This window comes from Silurus meridionalis, chromosome 4 (genome assembly GCF_014805685.1).
Source record: "Silurus meridionalis isolate SWU-2019-XX chromosome 4, ASM1480568v1, whole genome shotgun sequence".
NCBI classification, from domain to species: domain Eukaryota; kingdom Metazoa; phylum Chordata; class Actinopteri; order Siluriformes; family Siluridae; genus Silurus; species Silurus meridionalis.
The window spans coordinates 27,489,242-27,508,343 of NC_060887.1; the positions used below are offsets into that span (position 1 = coordinate 27,489,242).

Here is a 19,102-nt window from a genome sequence, read left to right on the forward strand (position 1 = left end):
GAAAAACAGTGAACATAAAATTAGTGTTAGTGTGCTAAAATCTAGTTTTATATATATATGACAAAACATACATATGGTACTCTCTTTCATATTTATTATCTATTTCAGTTAAAATTACACAGTTAAAACAGAAACTTAATACTTAAAGTGCTGATATGCTAATATTATTCAATTACCTGGTTTTGTGTTATTGCAAATCACACTGGAAATGTTGAACTGTAGTGTCTTCAAAGCTTCGAAATCATCAACCTTGAAAATCTTGCTCTTGTCTTTGGTTATGGTTTCCAGCTCAGTTATATTTGCCTCAGCCACTCCAATACCATAAACACTAACTTCATGTTTGTGAAGCTCATTGGAAGATGAATTTAAAATTTTACCATCTGTAGCCTGACCGTCCGTGATGACAAACAGCATCTGTGGGACACCTTTTTTGCTTCTGCCACCACTGGCTTCGCTAAAGTAGTTCAGTGAGTAAAGTAGTGCTGGCTGTGTATGTGTTCCCACCCTGTTGCTCCAGAGCACTTATAGCATCACGCACTCTCGTTTACTATAATACTGATTAAGTGGAAATTTGGTTTTAGGTGTGTCAGAATAAAGAATAGTACAAAAACGGACATTGTCTTTTCCAACCTCTGTGTTGTTTACCACTGAGTTCATAAAAAACTTCATACTTTTAAAAGCCTCATTAGAAATGCTGCTGGAATCATCCACTAAGAAAACAACATCTGCTACCTGTGATTTCTGGCAATCTAAAAAGAAATGGACAATACAAATTTAGGTTAATTTATAAATAGAACATTAAAATATACTTGTCAAATAAAAGAAAATGTTTCTTTTGATCGTTTAACTTACAATACCCTAAGATTTTGTTAACTGTTTAAAAGTGTAATTACTGCCTGAATAAATAAACATGAATGATACAGAGCAATATATAGAGCAATCTTACATTTTATATATATATATATATATAAATATAAAAAAACATTTTAATAAGTGCTGTTTAGCACATTAGCACATAAGGATTTTTTTTTTATTATTTATTTTATTATTTTTATAGAAGAGTAATATAAACCAGGGGTCACCAACGTGGTGGTTCTAAAAATAGCTGTTTCCTACCTTGTTAAATCATTGTTGATAATTATTGTGAGAAATCATTAACATGATCAGTGTCTTCACATAGATCAGGGGTGTCAAACTCAGTGCCAAATCTGGCCCAACGTACAATTATATCCGGCCTGCCAGATGATTTTATAAAGATCTATTATTATTGTTATTAATGTCCCGGCAATATGAAGCACTGATAACACAAACTACAGATCCCATAATGCAGCGCTTTAGCTGCCTTACCGAACGCTAGACTACCTGGGAACATTCCAGCGTCAATCAAGTCGAGCTTCTGTTGATGTATTTAACCCTATTGTAAAGTTATTTTGAAGACCCTCACAATGGTGAAGAGAAAAGTTGATTCTGAAAACAGAACCCTTTAAAACCATTGGGATTCTGTTTACTGACACTGCCGGTAAACACGTGTGTCTTATTTGTGGATCGAATGTGGCTGTAATTAATGAATTGAATCTAAGACGGAAATACGAGACAAAACATCAGGAGAAGCTGAAAAACCTGAATGCAGAGCAGAAGATCCAGAAAGTAGAAGAGTTATAGAAGAATCTGACATTTCAGCAGATGTTTTTCACCTGAACAAAATCACAAAGTGAAGCTGGTGTGAAAGCAGAGGAGAAATCAGAGGCACATCAGCCGGTTATTTACCGAGGGAGAGTTTCTGAAGAGCTGCATGATGAAGGTATGAGACGTCTGGTGTCTGACAGGAGATATTTTTATGGAGAGCAAAATATTTTATTTAAAGTTAAAAATAATTTTTTTACAAATGGCATAAGAGCAAATAAATCTGATTGTTTTGATTTGTTGTTATTTTAACATTTACTTAAAAGCACAATTTTTATTTATTTGTTCAGGGTTTTTTCGCAGCATGTTCATATTTCTAACTTGTATAATTTTGACAGGAGATATTTTTATGGAGAGCTATTTATTTAAAGTTTAAGTTGATTTATTCTGGAATAATATTCCGGTCTGTTTTTATTCATATTTATGTTCAAAAAACATTGTTTTAGTGTGTTTAATAAATGTTTATGCTGTTCGACCTGCAACCTAAAGAGTGCTTTGAGTTTTGGCCCCCTGTGCAATTGAGTTTGACACCCCTGATCTAGATAAATATCATTAATTATTAATAATAACATATAATTAAAGGTAAATTGAGCAAATTTGTTATTTCAGAAGTGTGTATCAAACTGGTAGCCCTTCACATTAGTCGGTACCCAAGAAGTAGCTCTCGGTGTCAAAAAGGTTGGTGACCCCTGATATAAACTATGAGTGACTATGTGAAATTGTATTAGATGGCTCACCTTAACAGAAGTGCAGATCTTAAGCAAGAGATCTTTATCTAGGAAATTCAGGGCATCAAAATCTCTTTCCATATAAACATTGTTCTGATTTCCACTGATTTCTAGCAATTGGGTGCTGTTTGCATTAAGAACACCTATAGAGTATATTGTAATGCCCTTTTCTCTGAGTTTTGCTGCGTCCAGAGCAACATTATCCTGAGATTCCCCATCCGTGATTACAATGAGAATCTGCGGAGTGCTGGGACGGCCCCCTTCTAGTGGATCAAAATACTTTGACACAAAGTAGAGTGCATTTCAGTCATAGTGCCAGCATTCATCTGCTGCATATCATTAACGGCTTGTTGCATTTCATTTTTGTCCGAAAATTTGTTGAGGGCAAATTCCACCTTTGCGTCTGAGCTGAACTGTACCACTCCAACCTGTACACTATCCTTGTTGATTATAGACTTCGAAATTATGTCATTCATAAATTTTTTCATCTTTAAAAAGTCCACAGGGTCGATGCTTCCTGACCCATCAACCAAAAATATGACATCTGCCAACATGTTCTTGCAAGCTATAAAATAGAAAAATATTATAAACTTAATACAATACAGAGCTTTTTAAAACACTTTTAACAAAGCAATGCATATTTGAATGCAATTGTTTTTGTAAAATTTTATTTTTAATATAATTAAATGCAAATCCTTACCGTCTTCTGCACAAATATCAGTAATAATTTCATTCTTGAGGGGTTTCAGCGCATCAAAGTTGGTGACGAAGTACATCCTCTTTGGGTCCGCTGCTATCTCAAGCAGCTCTTGCTCATTTGCTTCTTTTACTCCAATTGTATAAATGGTCACCCCCTGTGATCTCAGTTGTGCTGCTGGCATTTTCACCTCATCCTGGGACTTTCCATCAGTAATAACAATGAGAATCTCTTGAACCTTAGTACCACGAGTCTGTTCAGCCTCTTTAAAGAGTGGGCTCATGAAAGACAGAGCCTGTCCTATCTGTGTGCCTCCACCTATTTGCAGAATGCTGTCCACAGCTCTTTCAATAGAAGCTCTGTCACTATACTTATCAAGTTTAAACTCTAGAGTGGGCTTACTTTCAAATTTTACCACACCCACACGAACCTGTTTTGGTCCAATTTTAAACATAAGCAGAAACTCAAGAATGAACTTTTTCATGTCCTTGAAGTCTGATGGAAAAATGCTCCCAGAATGATCAATTAGGAAATAGATGTCAGCTTCTTCTGTCAGGATACATCCTAGAGAATTTTAGTAATGCATAGTAATTACACAAGTAATTACACTCTTGTGACAGTGTTGCAAAACATTGATAGTAGAACCCAACCCAACCTCTGTTATGCAAAAGTCATTGATTTTGATTATTTTGATTATTATAATTTTCAATCAAATACTATTTTGTGATATGTACATTTTGAGTTTAGTTTTAACACATTTGTAACTTAACAAATCTAAGCTGTGTACATTTTTATTTTTTTGACCTTTTAGTTTTGAACCAAGGAAAATTGACTTGGAACCTCAATTTCTGAGTTCAGTGGATTACATATTATGATTTATCTGGATGAAAGTACAATGTCTTACCTTGCTTTAAAGTGTATCTACTGGACTTGTCAACCGATGAACGAACAACATTGTTACACAGAGTCTTCCTCAGCATTTTTTCCATTGTATTAAGCTTGGAGAAATTTTCCACACTAAACACAAACCTATTGGAAGGATAAGATGCAATCTCTTTCAGCTGTTCCACATTATCTTTCGTGACTCCTAAGGCATAGACCTGGACTCCACTGCGCCTTAGTTCTGTAGCCTGAACTGTGACATTATCCAAGGAGTCCCCCTCTGTTATAACTACAGCAATCTGCTGCACTCCAAAGTCACGCCGACTGCCTGTCTCTTTGGTGAAGACTTTCTCTCTTGCAAATTTCAGAGCCTTGCTAGTATTTGATTTTCCACCTCTAAAGGGCAAAAGTTGAATGTACTGCAGGATGTCATCTTTGTAATCAAAAGTGTTTAGGTAGAATTCAGCTGTGGGTGTGTCACTGTACAACACCATTCCCACTCGTACACTGTCAGTGCGATTAACGCTTAAGCCATTAATCATGCGGTGGAGAAAGTCACGGACCAGTTTGAAGTTTAAACCAGATATGCTGTCGGACACATCCACAATAAACACTATATCTGCCAATTCAGCTGCCCTGCAGTCTGTGGTGCAAAAAAAGAGAAACATATATATATAATTTTACTGTGAATCTAGTTAATTTTTCATAAATATATTAATTACAGGATATTAATGTTTACAAAGATGCACAGATGGCAAGGAGATTAATGCTAAATGATCAATTTTTTTTTTATACTTTTGCATTGCTGTGTAAGAATAAACAGTGTAAATAGTCTAATATTAAACCAGAGATTGTAATGTGCAACTTTTTATATGTCTGTTCAATCTTTTAAGATTTCAATAACAATGATGAAATATAGATTTTGACATTTTTACATTCTGACATTTTCTAAAGTGCTATAAGATGCAATTTTAAAAAAAGATTAACCGACCTCCAGTTACTGTCACCATTTCCGTTGTTCCAATGACAGTCTTCACATCATTTGTTATTTCAATGACATTTTTGTTTTTTGCAGGAATAGCATGTGTGTGAGGTACTGTCTGTGGTGAATGGCCACGTGGTCCAGGTGTTCCGGGTGCAGCAGGTGAAAATACAAAGCTAAATTCTTTGCTGAAGTCATAATTGATAAGAGTCACTTCTTCATCCTTTAATGCACGAACTGCTCTAAATATATTGTCATCAGATTCTCCTTTGCTTACCACCAGCAGGTACTGCTTATAACCTTTAGCAATTCGGCTACCTGCTGCAGTATCGAGGAGGTGAGTGCGAACATAATCCATAGCTTTTCCAAGATTGCGCTTCTGCCCAGGGCCTTTTAGTTGGAATTTGCGGATAAGTGTGAGTGCTTCATTTTTTGTTTTGTAAGCATCAAAACGAAATTCCACTGAAACATCTTCACCAAACTGAGCCAAAGCCAGCCGATTAGACAGACTCGCCACGCTAAGTTGGTTAACTAGTCGAATTAGCAACTGTGTCACCTTTTGTGTCTGCTCAACTGAGCTGTCCACCAACACAAACACATCTGCAAACTTCGGCGCAAGAGCTAAAAGAGATAACAGAGTTACAGTAAAATAACAAATTTCAGTATTAAATGGAAAATGATTGGAAAGGTATAGTAACATTACCTTGCTGCTGGGCCTCCACAGAAATACATACTTTTTCTACTGTTCTTGTGGTTGCCTTTAGCAGCTCCTCATAGTCAGTGAAACTGAGTACAAAACGCTGATGCGGTTTGTTAGCAATGGACTGCAAGTCTTTAATGCTGGCCTCACCAACCCCTATGGTGAAAATTAACACACCCTTTCTCCGTAACTCCATGGCTGGAATGTCCATTGTATCAGCAGACTCACCATCTGTGATCACTACAGCAATCTGAGGCACACTCTGATTGATCCGACTGCCTCCTGCCTCTGTGAAGTAATTATTTTGGATAAAAGTGAGAGCTTTTCCCGTTTCAGTACCTCCTTTTAGGTAGGTGAGTTTCTCTACTTTATCCAGCAGGTCATTCCTGTTCGCATATTCCGCCAACAGGAACTCTTGTTTAGGGTCATTGCTAAACTGTGCGAGTCCTACTCTGACTTTATCAGGCTTAACATCAAGACCCCCTATGAATGTCTGCAGGAACTTTTTTACCTTCTGAAAGTCTGCATCACCAATACTACTAGAGCTATCCACTAGGAACACAATGTCAGCCTTGCATCCTAGAAAGAAAAACACAAGTACATTACACATTGTTTAGTTAAATGAATACCATAATTTGTATTAATTAAATTAAATTAATTAATTAAATTAATTAATTTAATTAATTTAACAGTTTAGTTATGTAAACATTACAATGTGCCCACACTGTATGATATCCTTTCCACCCAGAAAGCATAGTCAGCGTTGTGCCTGGCCACAGATGGCACTGTTAAGGTTTTATTTCTAGATGACAGTGCACATATTTACATGTTGAGCATAATAAATAAATGTAAATGTAATGATTGTAATGCATTGTGATAGCTACATTTAATTGCATAATTTGCAATAACAGTATGTGCTACAGAAAAGTTGCAAGTGGACTTGTATAATTAGACTGAGTACATCAAACATTTGATTGAATTTTTATATTCATTTCATTTTGTTATTGCTGTGACATCTATTGTCCTCACTACTAATAAGATTAATAATATTGTTTTAATTTCACAGATAGTGTCTGATGTGTAAAAGCAGGTGAATGACTATTGTACAAATGCATACATTTAAAAAAATGTTTTACATTTTCATTTATAGCAAACAAACAAACAAACAAACAAGCAAGCAAACAAGCAAACAAACAAACAAACAAACAAACAAAAAGACAAATGATAATCATATGCATCCTGTTTGTTTTTCTTGAGATTCACCATTAGATTGTAATTGTAGTTCACCTGGGGCTAAATCAATGAATACGTCAAGATGTTAAAAGGCATACACCTGAGTCATCTAATTGTGTCCAGACTTAGATCTGAGCCTGGTTATATAACCATTCTTAAAAGTTTAGTGTTTCCAGGTACACACTGAGATAAATCGCTGTGAAAACCGAAGTCTGGTGCCACCAGGGGTCTTATTTAAAAAGTTACATATTTGTGGGCATGAACCATCCATTCACATAAAGATATCAGTATTTATCACAACTGTGTGATCAGCTGTACAGAGTGGACATTGATAAATCTCATATGCTGCAAACTGTACTACTCATACAAGACCACACACATTTGCATAAAGAAACAGCCCCAAATTCCCATAAATGGCAAACAATTTCCCTAAAAAACAACCCAAAAGCCTCCATATAATCTTGCTGATGACGTGGAGCACATTAAAAATCTTAGAAAGTAATCTCTTTAATAATGTGAAGCTTTTACTGAATAAAACTTAAAATATTATTTGCTGTAAAAGTGGATAGCAATAATGATTAAAGAATAAATTAGTTAGATGTTGATCATTTTTTACAAATAAACTTTGGGGATACATGTGTGCATTCTATTGCACTAATTACATATAGAAAATGTATAAAATCTAAAATTATATCAAACTCCTTCATTAATTTGGACGTTTTTTACTGTAGTTGCAGAAGGCTGGAAAAAAAGATGTGCAAATCCAAAAAATATATATAAATGCGTGAGACCTGACAGCCTTTATAGGTTTTGCCCAAGGCTGTGTATAAATACTCTTATTTTTACATTAACATTCTTCTTCTTCTTTCGGCTGCTCCCATTAGTGGGTCGCCACAGCGGTTCATCCATCTCCATACCACCCTGTCCTCTACATCTGCCTCTTTTACACCAACTACCTGCATGTCTTCCCTCACCACATCCATGAACCTCCTCCTTGGCCTTCCTCTTTTCCTCCTACCTGGTGGCTCCATCCTCAGCATTCTTCTACCAATATAATTCATGTCCCTCCTCTGCACATGTCCAAACCATCTCAATCTCGCCTCCCTCACCTTGTCACCAAAACATCCTACATGCACTGTCCCTCTAATAACTCCTTTCTAATCTTGTCCATCGTCGTCACTTCCAACGAAAATCTCAACATCTTCAGCTCTGCTACCTTCAGCTCCACCTCCTGTCTTTTACTCAATGCTACTGTCTCTAAACCATACAACATAGCAGGTCCCACCATGGTCCTATAAACTTTCCCTTTCACTCTTGCAAATACCATCTTATCACAAATCACTCCTGCCACTCTTCTCCACCTACTCCACCCTGCCTGCACTCTTTTCTTCACTTCTCTAACACACTCTTCATTACTTTGCACTGTTGACCCCAGGTACCTGAACTCCTTTCACCTTCTCCACCTCTTCTTCCTGCAACCGCACCACTCCACTGCCCTCCCTCTCATTCACACATATGTACTTGTCTTAACCCTACTGACTTTCATTCCCCTTCTCTCCAGCGTGTACCTCCACCTCTCCAGGCTCTTCTCAACCTGCTCCCTACTCTCACCACAAATCACAATATCTTCCGCAAACATCATAGTCCAGGGAGACTCCTGTCTAACCTCGTCCCTTAACCTGTCCATCACCACTGCAAACAGCAAAGGGCTCAGAGACGTTGCAGTCCAACCTTCACCTTGAACCAGTCTGTGGTTCCTACTGCACACTTTACTGGTGTCACACTGTCCTCATACATGTCATGCACCACCCTCACATACTTCTCTGACACACCTGACTTTGTCATACAATACCACACGGCACCCTGTCGTACGCTTTCTCTAAATCCACAAATACACAATGCAACTCCTTCTGACCTTCTCTATACTTCCACTGCTCTTTCCCATAACTTCATGGTGTACTTCATATAGTACATGTACTATATGTATATATATATATATATATATATATATATATATATATATATATATATATATATATATATATATATATATATATATATATAGCAAAAGTGGAAATTTAGAATTGTAAAAGAAAATTTATTTTTACATCAGTGATTGCTCAAAATCTGTTACTGTATAAAACTCTTTCTTTCTTTCTTTCTTTCTTTCTTTCTTTCTTTCTTTCTTTCTTTCTTTCTTTCTTTCTTTCTTTCTTTCTTTCTTTCTTTAGAATTTAGTATTACTTTTTTACTTAAAAGCTTCACTTGTTGGAGAGGTGCCTTTTTGGTAGCACCCATGTACTAAAAGATTATTTGTTCATTGCAATCATTGAGCTAAATTTCTTCTATATAAAACAAATATTTTATTAAGAAAACTGGTATTACTTCTATTAAGTTAAACTGTAAGAAATTTCAACACTATGGATTAGTACAGATATTCATGAACCTACACATATTAAGTTAACCAAATCATTCTTAGATCAATAATTAATAATTGATTAGGAATAAGTCTTGATTAGAGATTACAAAATGCATTTTTTTTTTTTAACAATATGGATAGAAAATTTGCTTAAGCGATATAACACTGTGGTGACCCCCACCTCCCTGACTTGTTAAATCACTTCTACACACAATTTAAAGCTCTGAACAACACACAAGCATGCAAGTCCACGCCAACCCTGAGGAGCAGGTGCTTTATCTGGCTACAGCTGACATGAGGAGGACACTATCCAGAGTCAACACATGGAAATCTGCAAGCCCGGATAACATACCAGGGAGATTGCTCTGGGACTGTGCTTATCAGCTGGCAGGTGTTCTAATGGACATCTTTAACATCTCTCTGAGCCAGGTTGTGGTCCATGTGAGTATCAAAAAGATCTCTATCATCCCATGCTGAATAACTCAACAGTGAGGTATCTAAATGATTACTGCCCCGTAGCACTGACTTCCATCATGATCAAGTGCTTTGGCATATTCACCACACTCTGCTCACCCCACTGGACCCACTCTAATTTGCATTCCGTTTTAACCGCTCTACCGATGATGCTATCTCCTACACCCTGCACCCTGTCCTCTCACATCCGGACAGAAAGGACACATGTGTCAGAATGCTGTTTGTTTGTTCAGCTCAGCATTCAATACAATTTTCCTCCAGCAACTGGTTAGGAAACTCCCTACTGGGCTCAAAACTCCACTCTGCAACTGGATTCTAGACTTTCTGACAGAGAGACCACAGTCAGTGTGCATCGGCAGCAGAACATCAAGCAAAATCACATTGAGCACAAGTGCCCACTAAGGCTTGGTGCTCAGCCCACTGCTGTTTAAGCTGCTCACACACGACTGCACCGCAAAGACAGTATCCAAACTGATCGTCAAGTTTGGTGGAACAACTAGTGAACTGGTGTCACAACAACAAACTGTCACTTAACGTAGACAAAACAAGGTTGTTGTAGACTTCAGGAAAGGGTCAGGTGAACACCCTCCCCTGCTTATCAGTGGTTCAGTAGTGGAGAGAGTCAGTAGTACCAATTTTCTTGGTGTACACATCTCTGATGACCTCACCTGGACTACCAACACTAACTGCACTGTAAAAAAAGGCTCAACAATGACTTTACTTTCTAGGTAGGCTGAAGAGAGCCAGCATCCCACCACCCATTCTTACCACCTTCTACAGAGGAACTGTGGAGAGCATCCTCGATACACACTACGTACACAGAGCCTCTACCATTGTAAAGGATCCCTCTCACCCCTCCAACAGTCTGTTCAAGGCCATCAAGCAGGAGGTTCAGAAGCATCAGGACCCACAATACAAGGTTCTGCAACAGCTTCTTCCTCCAAGCTGTCAGAGTCCTAAACACTCTGGTGCCACCCATGACCTTGCTTCGTTCTCCTTAACTGTGCACTATGGACATTAATGGTCACTACATTGACATTAACGCACACTTGCACTCAACCACTTTACTGTGCATTAAAAATGCACACTGGACATTGTAGCACATCTGCAGACATCTGAACTCAGGGACTTTAACTGTTTACTGTAGACATCCTTTCATTCTGCTAAAATATGCACACTGAATATTGCACACACTTTCACATGGTCACCTCTGACTGTGCACTCGCACTAACTTACTGTACGTACACTCATTTATCACAACTAACTCATATTTATTACACCTTAACCCTGCTATGTTTAATCTTTACTATTATTTATGTCTAATGTTTACTCTTACTGTTCACTGTCCAGGCACTTTGATCCGTAGTCACGACATTTCGTTCTTTTGTATTCTGTGTAAGTAAAAGAATGACAGTAAAGCTTAAATTGAGTTAAGTTGATTAGAACCCTGAACTCGGCTAGCTCACACAGACTGATACAGGTGATGAGATGCACGGTGACGGTAAGTTAAACAATATCTGTAATAACTGCCACCTGTCACTACTTATTAATAATAATCTTAACTGAAATTATATCAAATTTTTACTTTACCTTGTGGTATCTGAGACACCTGGCGTTTGGCTTCTTCCACTGTTTTACAGAGAACTTGAATAAAACTTTGTGAGATTCCTTCCAAAGCTGTGAAATCAGATACGCCATAGATGTGCTGCTCATGTGGCTGAGTAGCGATTTCTTTCAGCTGCTCCATATCAGCATCTTTAATACCAATGGCATAAAGTATGATTCCCTTCTGCTTTAGGTCCTGTGCATGCACCTCCACATTGTCCTGTGATTGTCCATCTGTGATAACCACAGCAATTTGAGGCACACCATCTCCAGCACGACTGCCTGCTTCTTTTACAAAGTGCTGTGTCAGCAAGAAGTTTAACCCTAATCCAGTCTTGGTGCCACCGCCTCGGTATGAAAGTTTTGTGATGTAGTCAAGAATCTTCTGCTTGGTATCAAAGCTGTTAAGGTAAAACTCAGTGTGGGGTGAGTTACTATACTGCACTAGGCCAATTTGCACCTTATCAGGACTAACATCAAAACTGTTCAACAAATTGAAGAGGAAATCACGGATCTTCTGGAAGTTTTCATTGCCAATACTCCAAGAACCATCAACCAGGAGGACGATATCAGCTAATGCTTCCTCTGTGCATACTGGCAAAGGAAATTATCCAGGTCACTTATACAGTATAATTGTTTGTAAATAAAAGTGGTTTGCACTGTTAAGGCCATTTAAACATTCAAGTCAAGAGTCAAGTCCAAAAGCTTTTATTGTCATTTTTACCATGTGTAGCTGATGCAGTACACATTGAAATGAGACACGTTTCTCCAGAACCCTGGTGCTACATTAAACAACATAAAGCTACATCACACAAAATAAAGCTACATAACAGAACACAGAGCAAAGGACTAAAGTAAGTGTCCTTGTCACATAAAGTGCAGGCTAGTGCAAACAGTGCAGACAAAAAACATTGCAGACAGACAACACAAGACAGTGTGGGAGAGATACATATTGACTTAATTGACTTTTTACTTTATCTGTTTCTTATTTACATTGTTTTAATAAGTAAATTAAGATGCTAATAACTGTACGTACCTGTTTTTTGTGCACTGCTTACAAGAAAACCTGATGCCAAAATAATGAGTGGCAGCAGTCCTTTTATTTTTCCCATGGCCTCAGTAATCTAATAGGGAGATGAAAAATAACAACAAATATATTTATATAATTTGCACAGCATGCCAAAAAGCCCAGCCCAGAACATGAAACACAATTCACACTGAATATCTGGCAAGTTGGAAATGAATACATGCTGAATTCTATTTGAGGCAGCATGAGGGTAAACTCTATTCAAAAAGCATACTAAAAAAAACCCTTCACCTTAACCTCAGATTGATAACAAGTTCAGGAAAACGATGTTAATTGTTGTGGCAGTGGGCAGGTGGACAAGCGCTAATTTGTGAGTGACCAAAAGTCTTGCCTGCGTGGTCTAATACAACAGATGAGCTCCTTTAGCTCAAATTGCTGAAGAAGTTAATGCTGTTACTGTTTGATCGGTCAGGACTGTTTTGGCAGCAAAAGAGGACCAACATGATATTAGGCATGTTATGCCTGGTTGGTGTAAATGTCTCTCTCCTATGTAATTGATATCACTTTGACCTTTCTGCTTCTAATTTCTTTTTTAAAAATATCTATAAATGACAAACTAAATAGAACAGAGATGCTTTTGTAAAAAAAAAAGGTGGGAAAATATGGAGAAAGCACAACACGTTGTACATTTACTGGTCACTTTATTAGGAACATCCATACAGATAAATATTCATGCATTTACTTATTCTTCTTCTTTGGGCTGCTCCCGTTAATGGTCACCACAGTGAATCATCCCTCTATACCTGCCTCTCTCAAACCAACTACCTGCATGCCCCCCTTTCTCTTTTCCTCCTTCCTGGCAGCTCCATCCTCAGCATTCTTCTACCCCTATTCTTCATATTCCTCCTCTGCACAATTCCAAACCATCTCAATCTCACCTCCCTCACCTTACCTCTAAAACATTCTACACACGCTGTCCCTCTAATAAACTCATTTCTAATCCTGTCCATCCTTGTCACTCTACCTCTACCACTCTACTAATGAATATCTCAGCATCTTCAGCTCTGCTACCTCCAGTCTTTTTCTCAATGCCACTGTCTCTAAAACATACAACATAGCACTACTCACCACAGTTCTATAAACTTTCCCTTTCACTCTTGCAGATATCCTTTTATCACAAATCACTCCTGCCACTCTTCTCTCTACTCTCACATACTTCTCTGACATACCTGACTTCAAGTCAAATTTATTTATGAAGCACATTTAAAAACAACAGCTGTTGGCCAAAGTGCTGTACAGAATTTAAGCATATAATAAAATACAAAATAAAAAAATACAAAAGTCAACATAGGACACGGCCACAGATATTACACTAAAGTTATGCCAGTGTGCTTACTTATGATCATACACAACAGTAAATAAATAAGTTTTAAGAAGAGACTTAAAATCAGCATATGTTGGTGCAGTTCTTATATAGGGTGGCAACTTGTTCCATAACTGTGGAGTAGCCACGGAAAAGGCATGATCTCCTTTCAAGCGTGTCCTTGGAACAGTCAACTGAAGACTACTAGTTGAACGAAGTTCCCTAGAGACATTGCATTGGAACAGAAGGAGATCAGAGATATAGGATGGAGCCAATCCATGGAGACCCTTATAAACAAACAGCAGTGTTTTTAAATGAATATGGAATTTAAATGGAAGCCAGTGAAGAGAGATCAACACTGGTGAAATATGTACCCTCTTCCTTGTTCCAGTTAACAATCGAGCAGCAGCATTTTGGAGTACCCAAGTACAGTACATTACAATAGTCTAATCTGGATGAGATAAAAGCATGTATTACAGTCGCCATGTCTTTTGATGTTAAGAATGACTTCATCTTTGCAATATTCTTTAGCTGAGAAAAACAACTTCTTACCACAGCATTAATCTGTTTATCAAAAGTCAAGGCAGAGTCAAAAGTAATGCCAGTAAACAATAAAGTTTTTGGCATGTGAATGAAGATTATCAGATAGGGGTCCTAGTTTACTGGCCACTACCTCTGTAGAAGCAGGGGAGCCAAAGTTTAAGACCTCAGTCTTAAAACTCATTTAACTGAAGGAAGTTGGCAGACATCCACACTTTAACATCTCTCAGACAATGGTCCAATGACTTTCCACTCTTTATCCTCTTAATAATCATCCTCTAAATAATTTCTACCTTCTGCTCTCACTTAGCAGTTTTTTTACATAATTGACCATCATCATTTTGGTGTACTATTAGCATTAGCAGTACTATTATCTTCTGCTAAGTACTAAACAATAGCGTGAGTGCAAGTGATGTAATGGAACACACATAACTATAACAATATTTTTTCTATAAAACTTCAGTAACTCATCATATTAACAACAGCATGTCATGAGCAAGATTTCTGCATCCTGTCACTCCCTCTAAGACCAAATAAAAATTCTAAGGAAATTCATAATTAAGCCTAATTATGGTTATCAGAATAAACACACAGAGAGAGAGAAAAAGAAAGAAGGGGGAGGGAGATTTATAGGCTGAGTGTAATTATATTTTATATTCTAATCTTTTTAGAAACTCTTTAAATCTCCACTAACAGAGAGCTCTGGAACAATCTGCTTTAAAAAAAAAAAAAAAAGATATTTTAGGGAGCCAAAATAAATAAATGTTACATTCCCTGCAAATGGGGCCTAATGTGCAAATGAGGTCTATCGAGATTAAACTAAATCCAGTCACTCTTTGTTTATCAGGATGGGTGAGACTGTTTAGGTTATAAGCCTTTTGGATAAACACCCTAACCTCTGAAAGACTCAAGCAATACCTCAATCATTTATAACAAAACAATTGCAGAAATAATGCAATGTTTTCAGGTTTCTTTAAAAAGAAAGGTACAGACCATAGTGCTTGCACTTCACCAGAAAAAAAGGTAGGTTTATAGTATCTCATAATTGTTATTTTTTGAGGAATCTTCCTGGAGTCTAGATGCTTAATTATACATTGTATTGATGTTCAGTTGGTACTATCATGTTGCAAGTTGCCAAAGGTATTCTATTTGTCCTTTATGGTATTCACTAGACATACAATGGCACCAATAGAAGGCAACAGATGAACAGTAAAGACCAACAGGGACTATTACAGTTTCAATTAAATCCAATAAAATTCACATTATAAACATTTTATAACCATTACAGATTATATAGGTATTCTATTGGTTTTATCATCTTAGTTATGATTAAATCAAATAGCATTTAATAAAACTGATTTGAACTTGTGACTTGTGCTTGCAGTGTGTGTATCAGTAAGAAATTTTATCTCCACTTTGTTTGGATAATTTATCACCTCCATAACACACTGACCAAATGCAGCAGATCTTCAGCAAGTCAAATGCACAAGACCATTCAAGGAAATTAACTGTTCAGAAGGTGAAAGGTTTTCATGAAAGCATTTAATTAGTCTATATCTCAGGGGAAATGGGATTCTCATTCTTTCATATCTAACTGTATTCACTCAGAAATAAAGGCACCAAATTCTGCTTTTATTTATTGCATAGGTGCTGCCATAAATTAAATATCTTTTGTAATTTTAGTATGCATAAATATACCTTAAACATTTCTTTAACCACATAATGAAGTTTAACTTGTGTAAGTCTAAAGCTTAAGTTTTAAAGGGAATTAGTTACACTTTTTTTAAGTAAATATTTACGAAAATTTTTTTAAGATGTTTGCATGGTGTTTCAAAAGCACAGTCTGGTGCATTTTGTTCTAAAAGAGTGTACTATATCTTTTCACTTTTACCAAATTCTCCGGATAGCCATGTTCATAATTATAATTACTGGATAACTTTTAACTTTAAACTATAAACTAATAAAACAATTCTTTTTTACATGATATTCTTTCTACTAATTTACTTACTATACTGTAGGGAATAAACACCCATTTATAATTAAGGGTAAATTAAACAACATACCCGCACATCGTACAGATTACCAATTGTTCTATTTAACATGACCTTTTTAATATGCATATCTTCAAAAAAAGTATTTTTGTTCCTAGAAGCTGCTCACCTCAAAACTTCAATGTAGATCTCATTGAATCAAATGTAAGTCTTGAAGTGTCCTTCAGTCAATGATAGTAAATGTGATAAAAAAAAAATGGAGTACAGAGCAGGCACTATTGTAAAGTTGAAGTTAAGTGCATGAAAGTGAGGCAGAAGTGTGAGACAGGAAAGCGGGGTACAGTGAGAAACTTGGGCTACGCCTCTCCCTCCTCACACACACACATAAACACACACACACACACACACACACACACACACACACACACACACACACACACACACACACAGGATGAGGCTTTCCAGACACACTTCTTTTTTTTTATTTCTTTAACTTTCCATGTTGTGAGAAAGGCTACAGGTACAGTAAACCACTACAGCCTTTAAGAGATGTTAACAGCAAAGATAAATAAGAAATCACAATATCACCTACAAAATACAGTTTCTAAGCTTATATTAGTATCCATGAATTAAAATGAATATCGCACTCAAATCTCCAGGATGTGCAATTAAGCATTTCTACAGAACAAAAATAAAGCTTTTTTCATTCAGTTGAGTTGAGTTTTACACACCAATTTAATTTGCTCTCAGTTAAGTGCTCAGATTAACATTAAACTTGCATTTCATACATGAATATTGCATGACACAAAAAAAAAAAAAAGGAATAGATACTGTTTTTGTTTAAAACAGATATATTCCTAGATAATTGTCAGTAATCCACCTGCAATGCCCCCTCTCACGCCACACTCAAGTCACGCCTCAGAGGTCCCCGCAAGGCGAAGTCACACCTCACAGTTCCCCGCATGGCGAAGTCATGCCTCAGAGTTCCCCGCAAGGCGAAGTCACGTCTCAGAGTTCCTCTCCAGGCGACGTCTCGCCTCTAAGCTCCCCCAACGGCGACGTCTCGCCTCAGTGTCCCTCTCAAGGCAACGTCACGACCCAAAACTCCGCAGAGAGCGCATCCGCGCTTCAGGGCCCCTTAGGAGGCAACTAAGCGGTCTTCTATTCCTCTGAGGGTGACAACACTATCCCAAGCCTTTGCGGAAATACCATCGCTCTGCAGTGTCCCTCCAATATCGAAGCTTTGCTCCAAAACCCTTCGGGAAGCCCCAGCACTGTTTAGGGTCCCTCTGAAGGCGGCAGGTCACTTCTGGGCTCATCAGAGGGTGATGTCGCGGTTCCAGGTTCACCTAAGGGAAACACCACAGACCCAAACTCCTCCTCAGATGACGTCTCGCCTTCAGGAGCCTCTAAAAACTCCTTAGTGCCACGGATACCCACAGAAAGCACCCTCATGCCCCATGGTCATCTTCAAACCTCCACAAACCTCTGCATAGAGCATCATTCCTGGCCTCTAACCTCCATGGAAGGCGTTGCTCTGTCCCAAACCTCAGCTGAGGGTGTCGCTTGACGCCTGCTCCTGTCCTCCGGGGTGGGCATCGCTCAGCTCCAAACAACTGCAGAGGATGTCGCTCTGCTCCAGGCCTCCCTGGTGGGCGTCGCTCAGCCTCCGGTCTCCGCCAAGGAGGTCGCTCAGCCTCCATTCTCTGCCAAGGTTGTCGCTCCGCTCCAGATCTCCGTTGTGGGCGCCACTCAGGCTCCGGTCTCCGCCGAGGAAGTCGCTCAGCCTCCGATCTCCGCCGAGGGTGTCGCTCCGCTCCAGGTCTCCGTGGTGGACATCGCTCCGTTCCAGGTCGCCGTGGTGGACGTCGCTCAGGCTCCGGTCTCCGCCAAAGGGGAACACCCCGCTCCAGGTCTCCGTGGTGGACATCGCTCTGCTCCAGTCCTCCGCGGTGGGCAGAGCCCCTGTTTTCTGCCGGAGATGTCTCTCAGCCTCCAGTCTCCGCTGAGGGCGTCGCACTGCCTCCCGTCTTTGCCAAAGGCTTCCCTCTGTTCCTGGCCTCTACATTGGACTGTGCTCCGTTTTGGACCTCCGCTAAGGGCGTTGTTCTGTTCCGCCTTCCCAGCTTTCCCTGGTTCCATAGGGATTCCAACCAGGTCCCCTTCAACCCAGGAATCAAACTCAGGAATCCACCTGCCACGCCCCCTGTCATGCCTCCGCTTTCACTGACGCTCCTGGCTTCAATTGTACACACCTGGGACTCAGTTATCACTCATCTCCGGCACCATACTTAAACCCCTCACTCACACTCACTCCTTGTCCGTTATTGTTTGTTCTTACGTGTATGTGATTGTGTTTGCATATCCCTATACATTCCTTCCGCTCTGCTCGGACTCCACACTCTCTCTCCGGCCGCGCTTTCTCGCAAAGTGCACCCCGGCTTACACCTTTTTCCTCTGTGCATTCGCTCCTGGAATATGTGGACCTCGCCCCTCCAGGGCGTACCACGGATACCTCGCACTCTGGGATTCTATGGACTGCCGTGGGTGTGTGTGTATGTTAGTGTACAACTTTCTTTATTTCATTAAACCAAAGTGAACTGTGCTCTGGCTTCCGCCTCTGTTCGTTCGCTGCATGACAATAATAAATGTTTTGCATGTTTTTTGTTTAGTTAGGCAGCACATTTTCCTGTGTCTTGATGAATGATATTAGGGATTGTTTTTTATTTTCTTTTGTTTGCAGTACATAAAACACATAATGGTACATATATGGCCTCA

The 19,102-nt window shown here is 38.7% G+C and overlaps 1 protein-coding gene across 1 annotated transcript in view; it reads right to left on the minus strand.

Moving 5' to 3' along the window:
- The window catches only part of LOC124383962 (collagen alpha-6(VI) chain-like), a 33,139-nt gene extending 16,485 nt beyond the window's left edge, over positions 1-16,654 (minus strand). Inside the window, 10 exon segments of the mRNA XM_046846361.1 lie at positions 177-751; positions 2,422-2,716; positions 2,719-2,976; positions 3,112-3,672; positions 4,013-4,633; positions 4,982-5,593; positions 5,676-6,251; positions 11,389-11,997; positions 12,440-12,527; positions 16,494-16,654. Coding sequence (XP_046702317.1) covers positions 177-751; positions 2,422-2,716; positions 2,719-2,976; positions 3,112-3,672; positions 4,013-4,633; positions 4,982-5,593; positions 5,676-6,251; positions 11,389-11,997; positions 12,440-12,515 — 4,183 coding nt within the window. The 5' untranslated portion in view covers positions 12,516-12,527; positions 16,494-16,654.
- Positions 16,655-19,102: the final 2,448 nt, after the last annotated feature.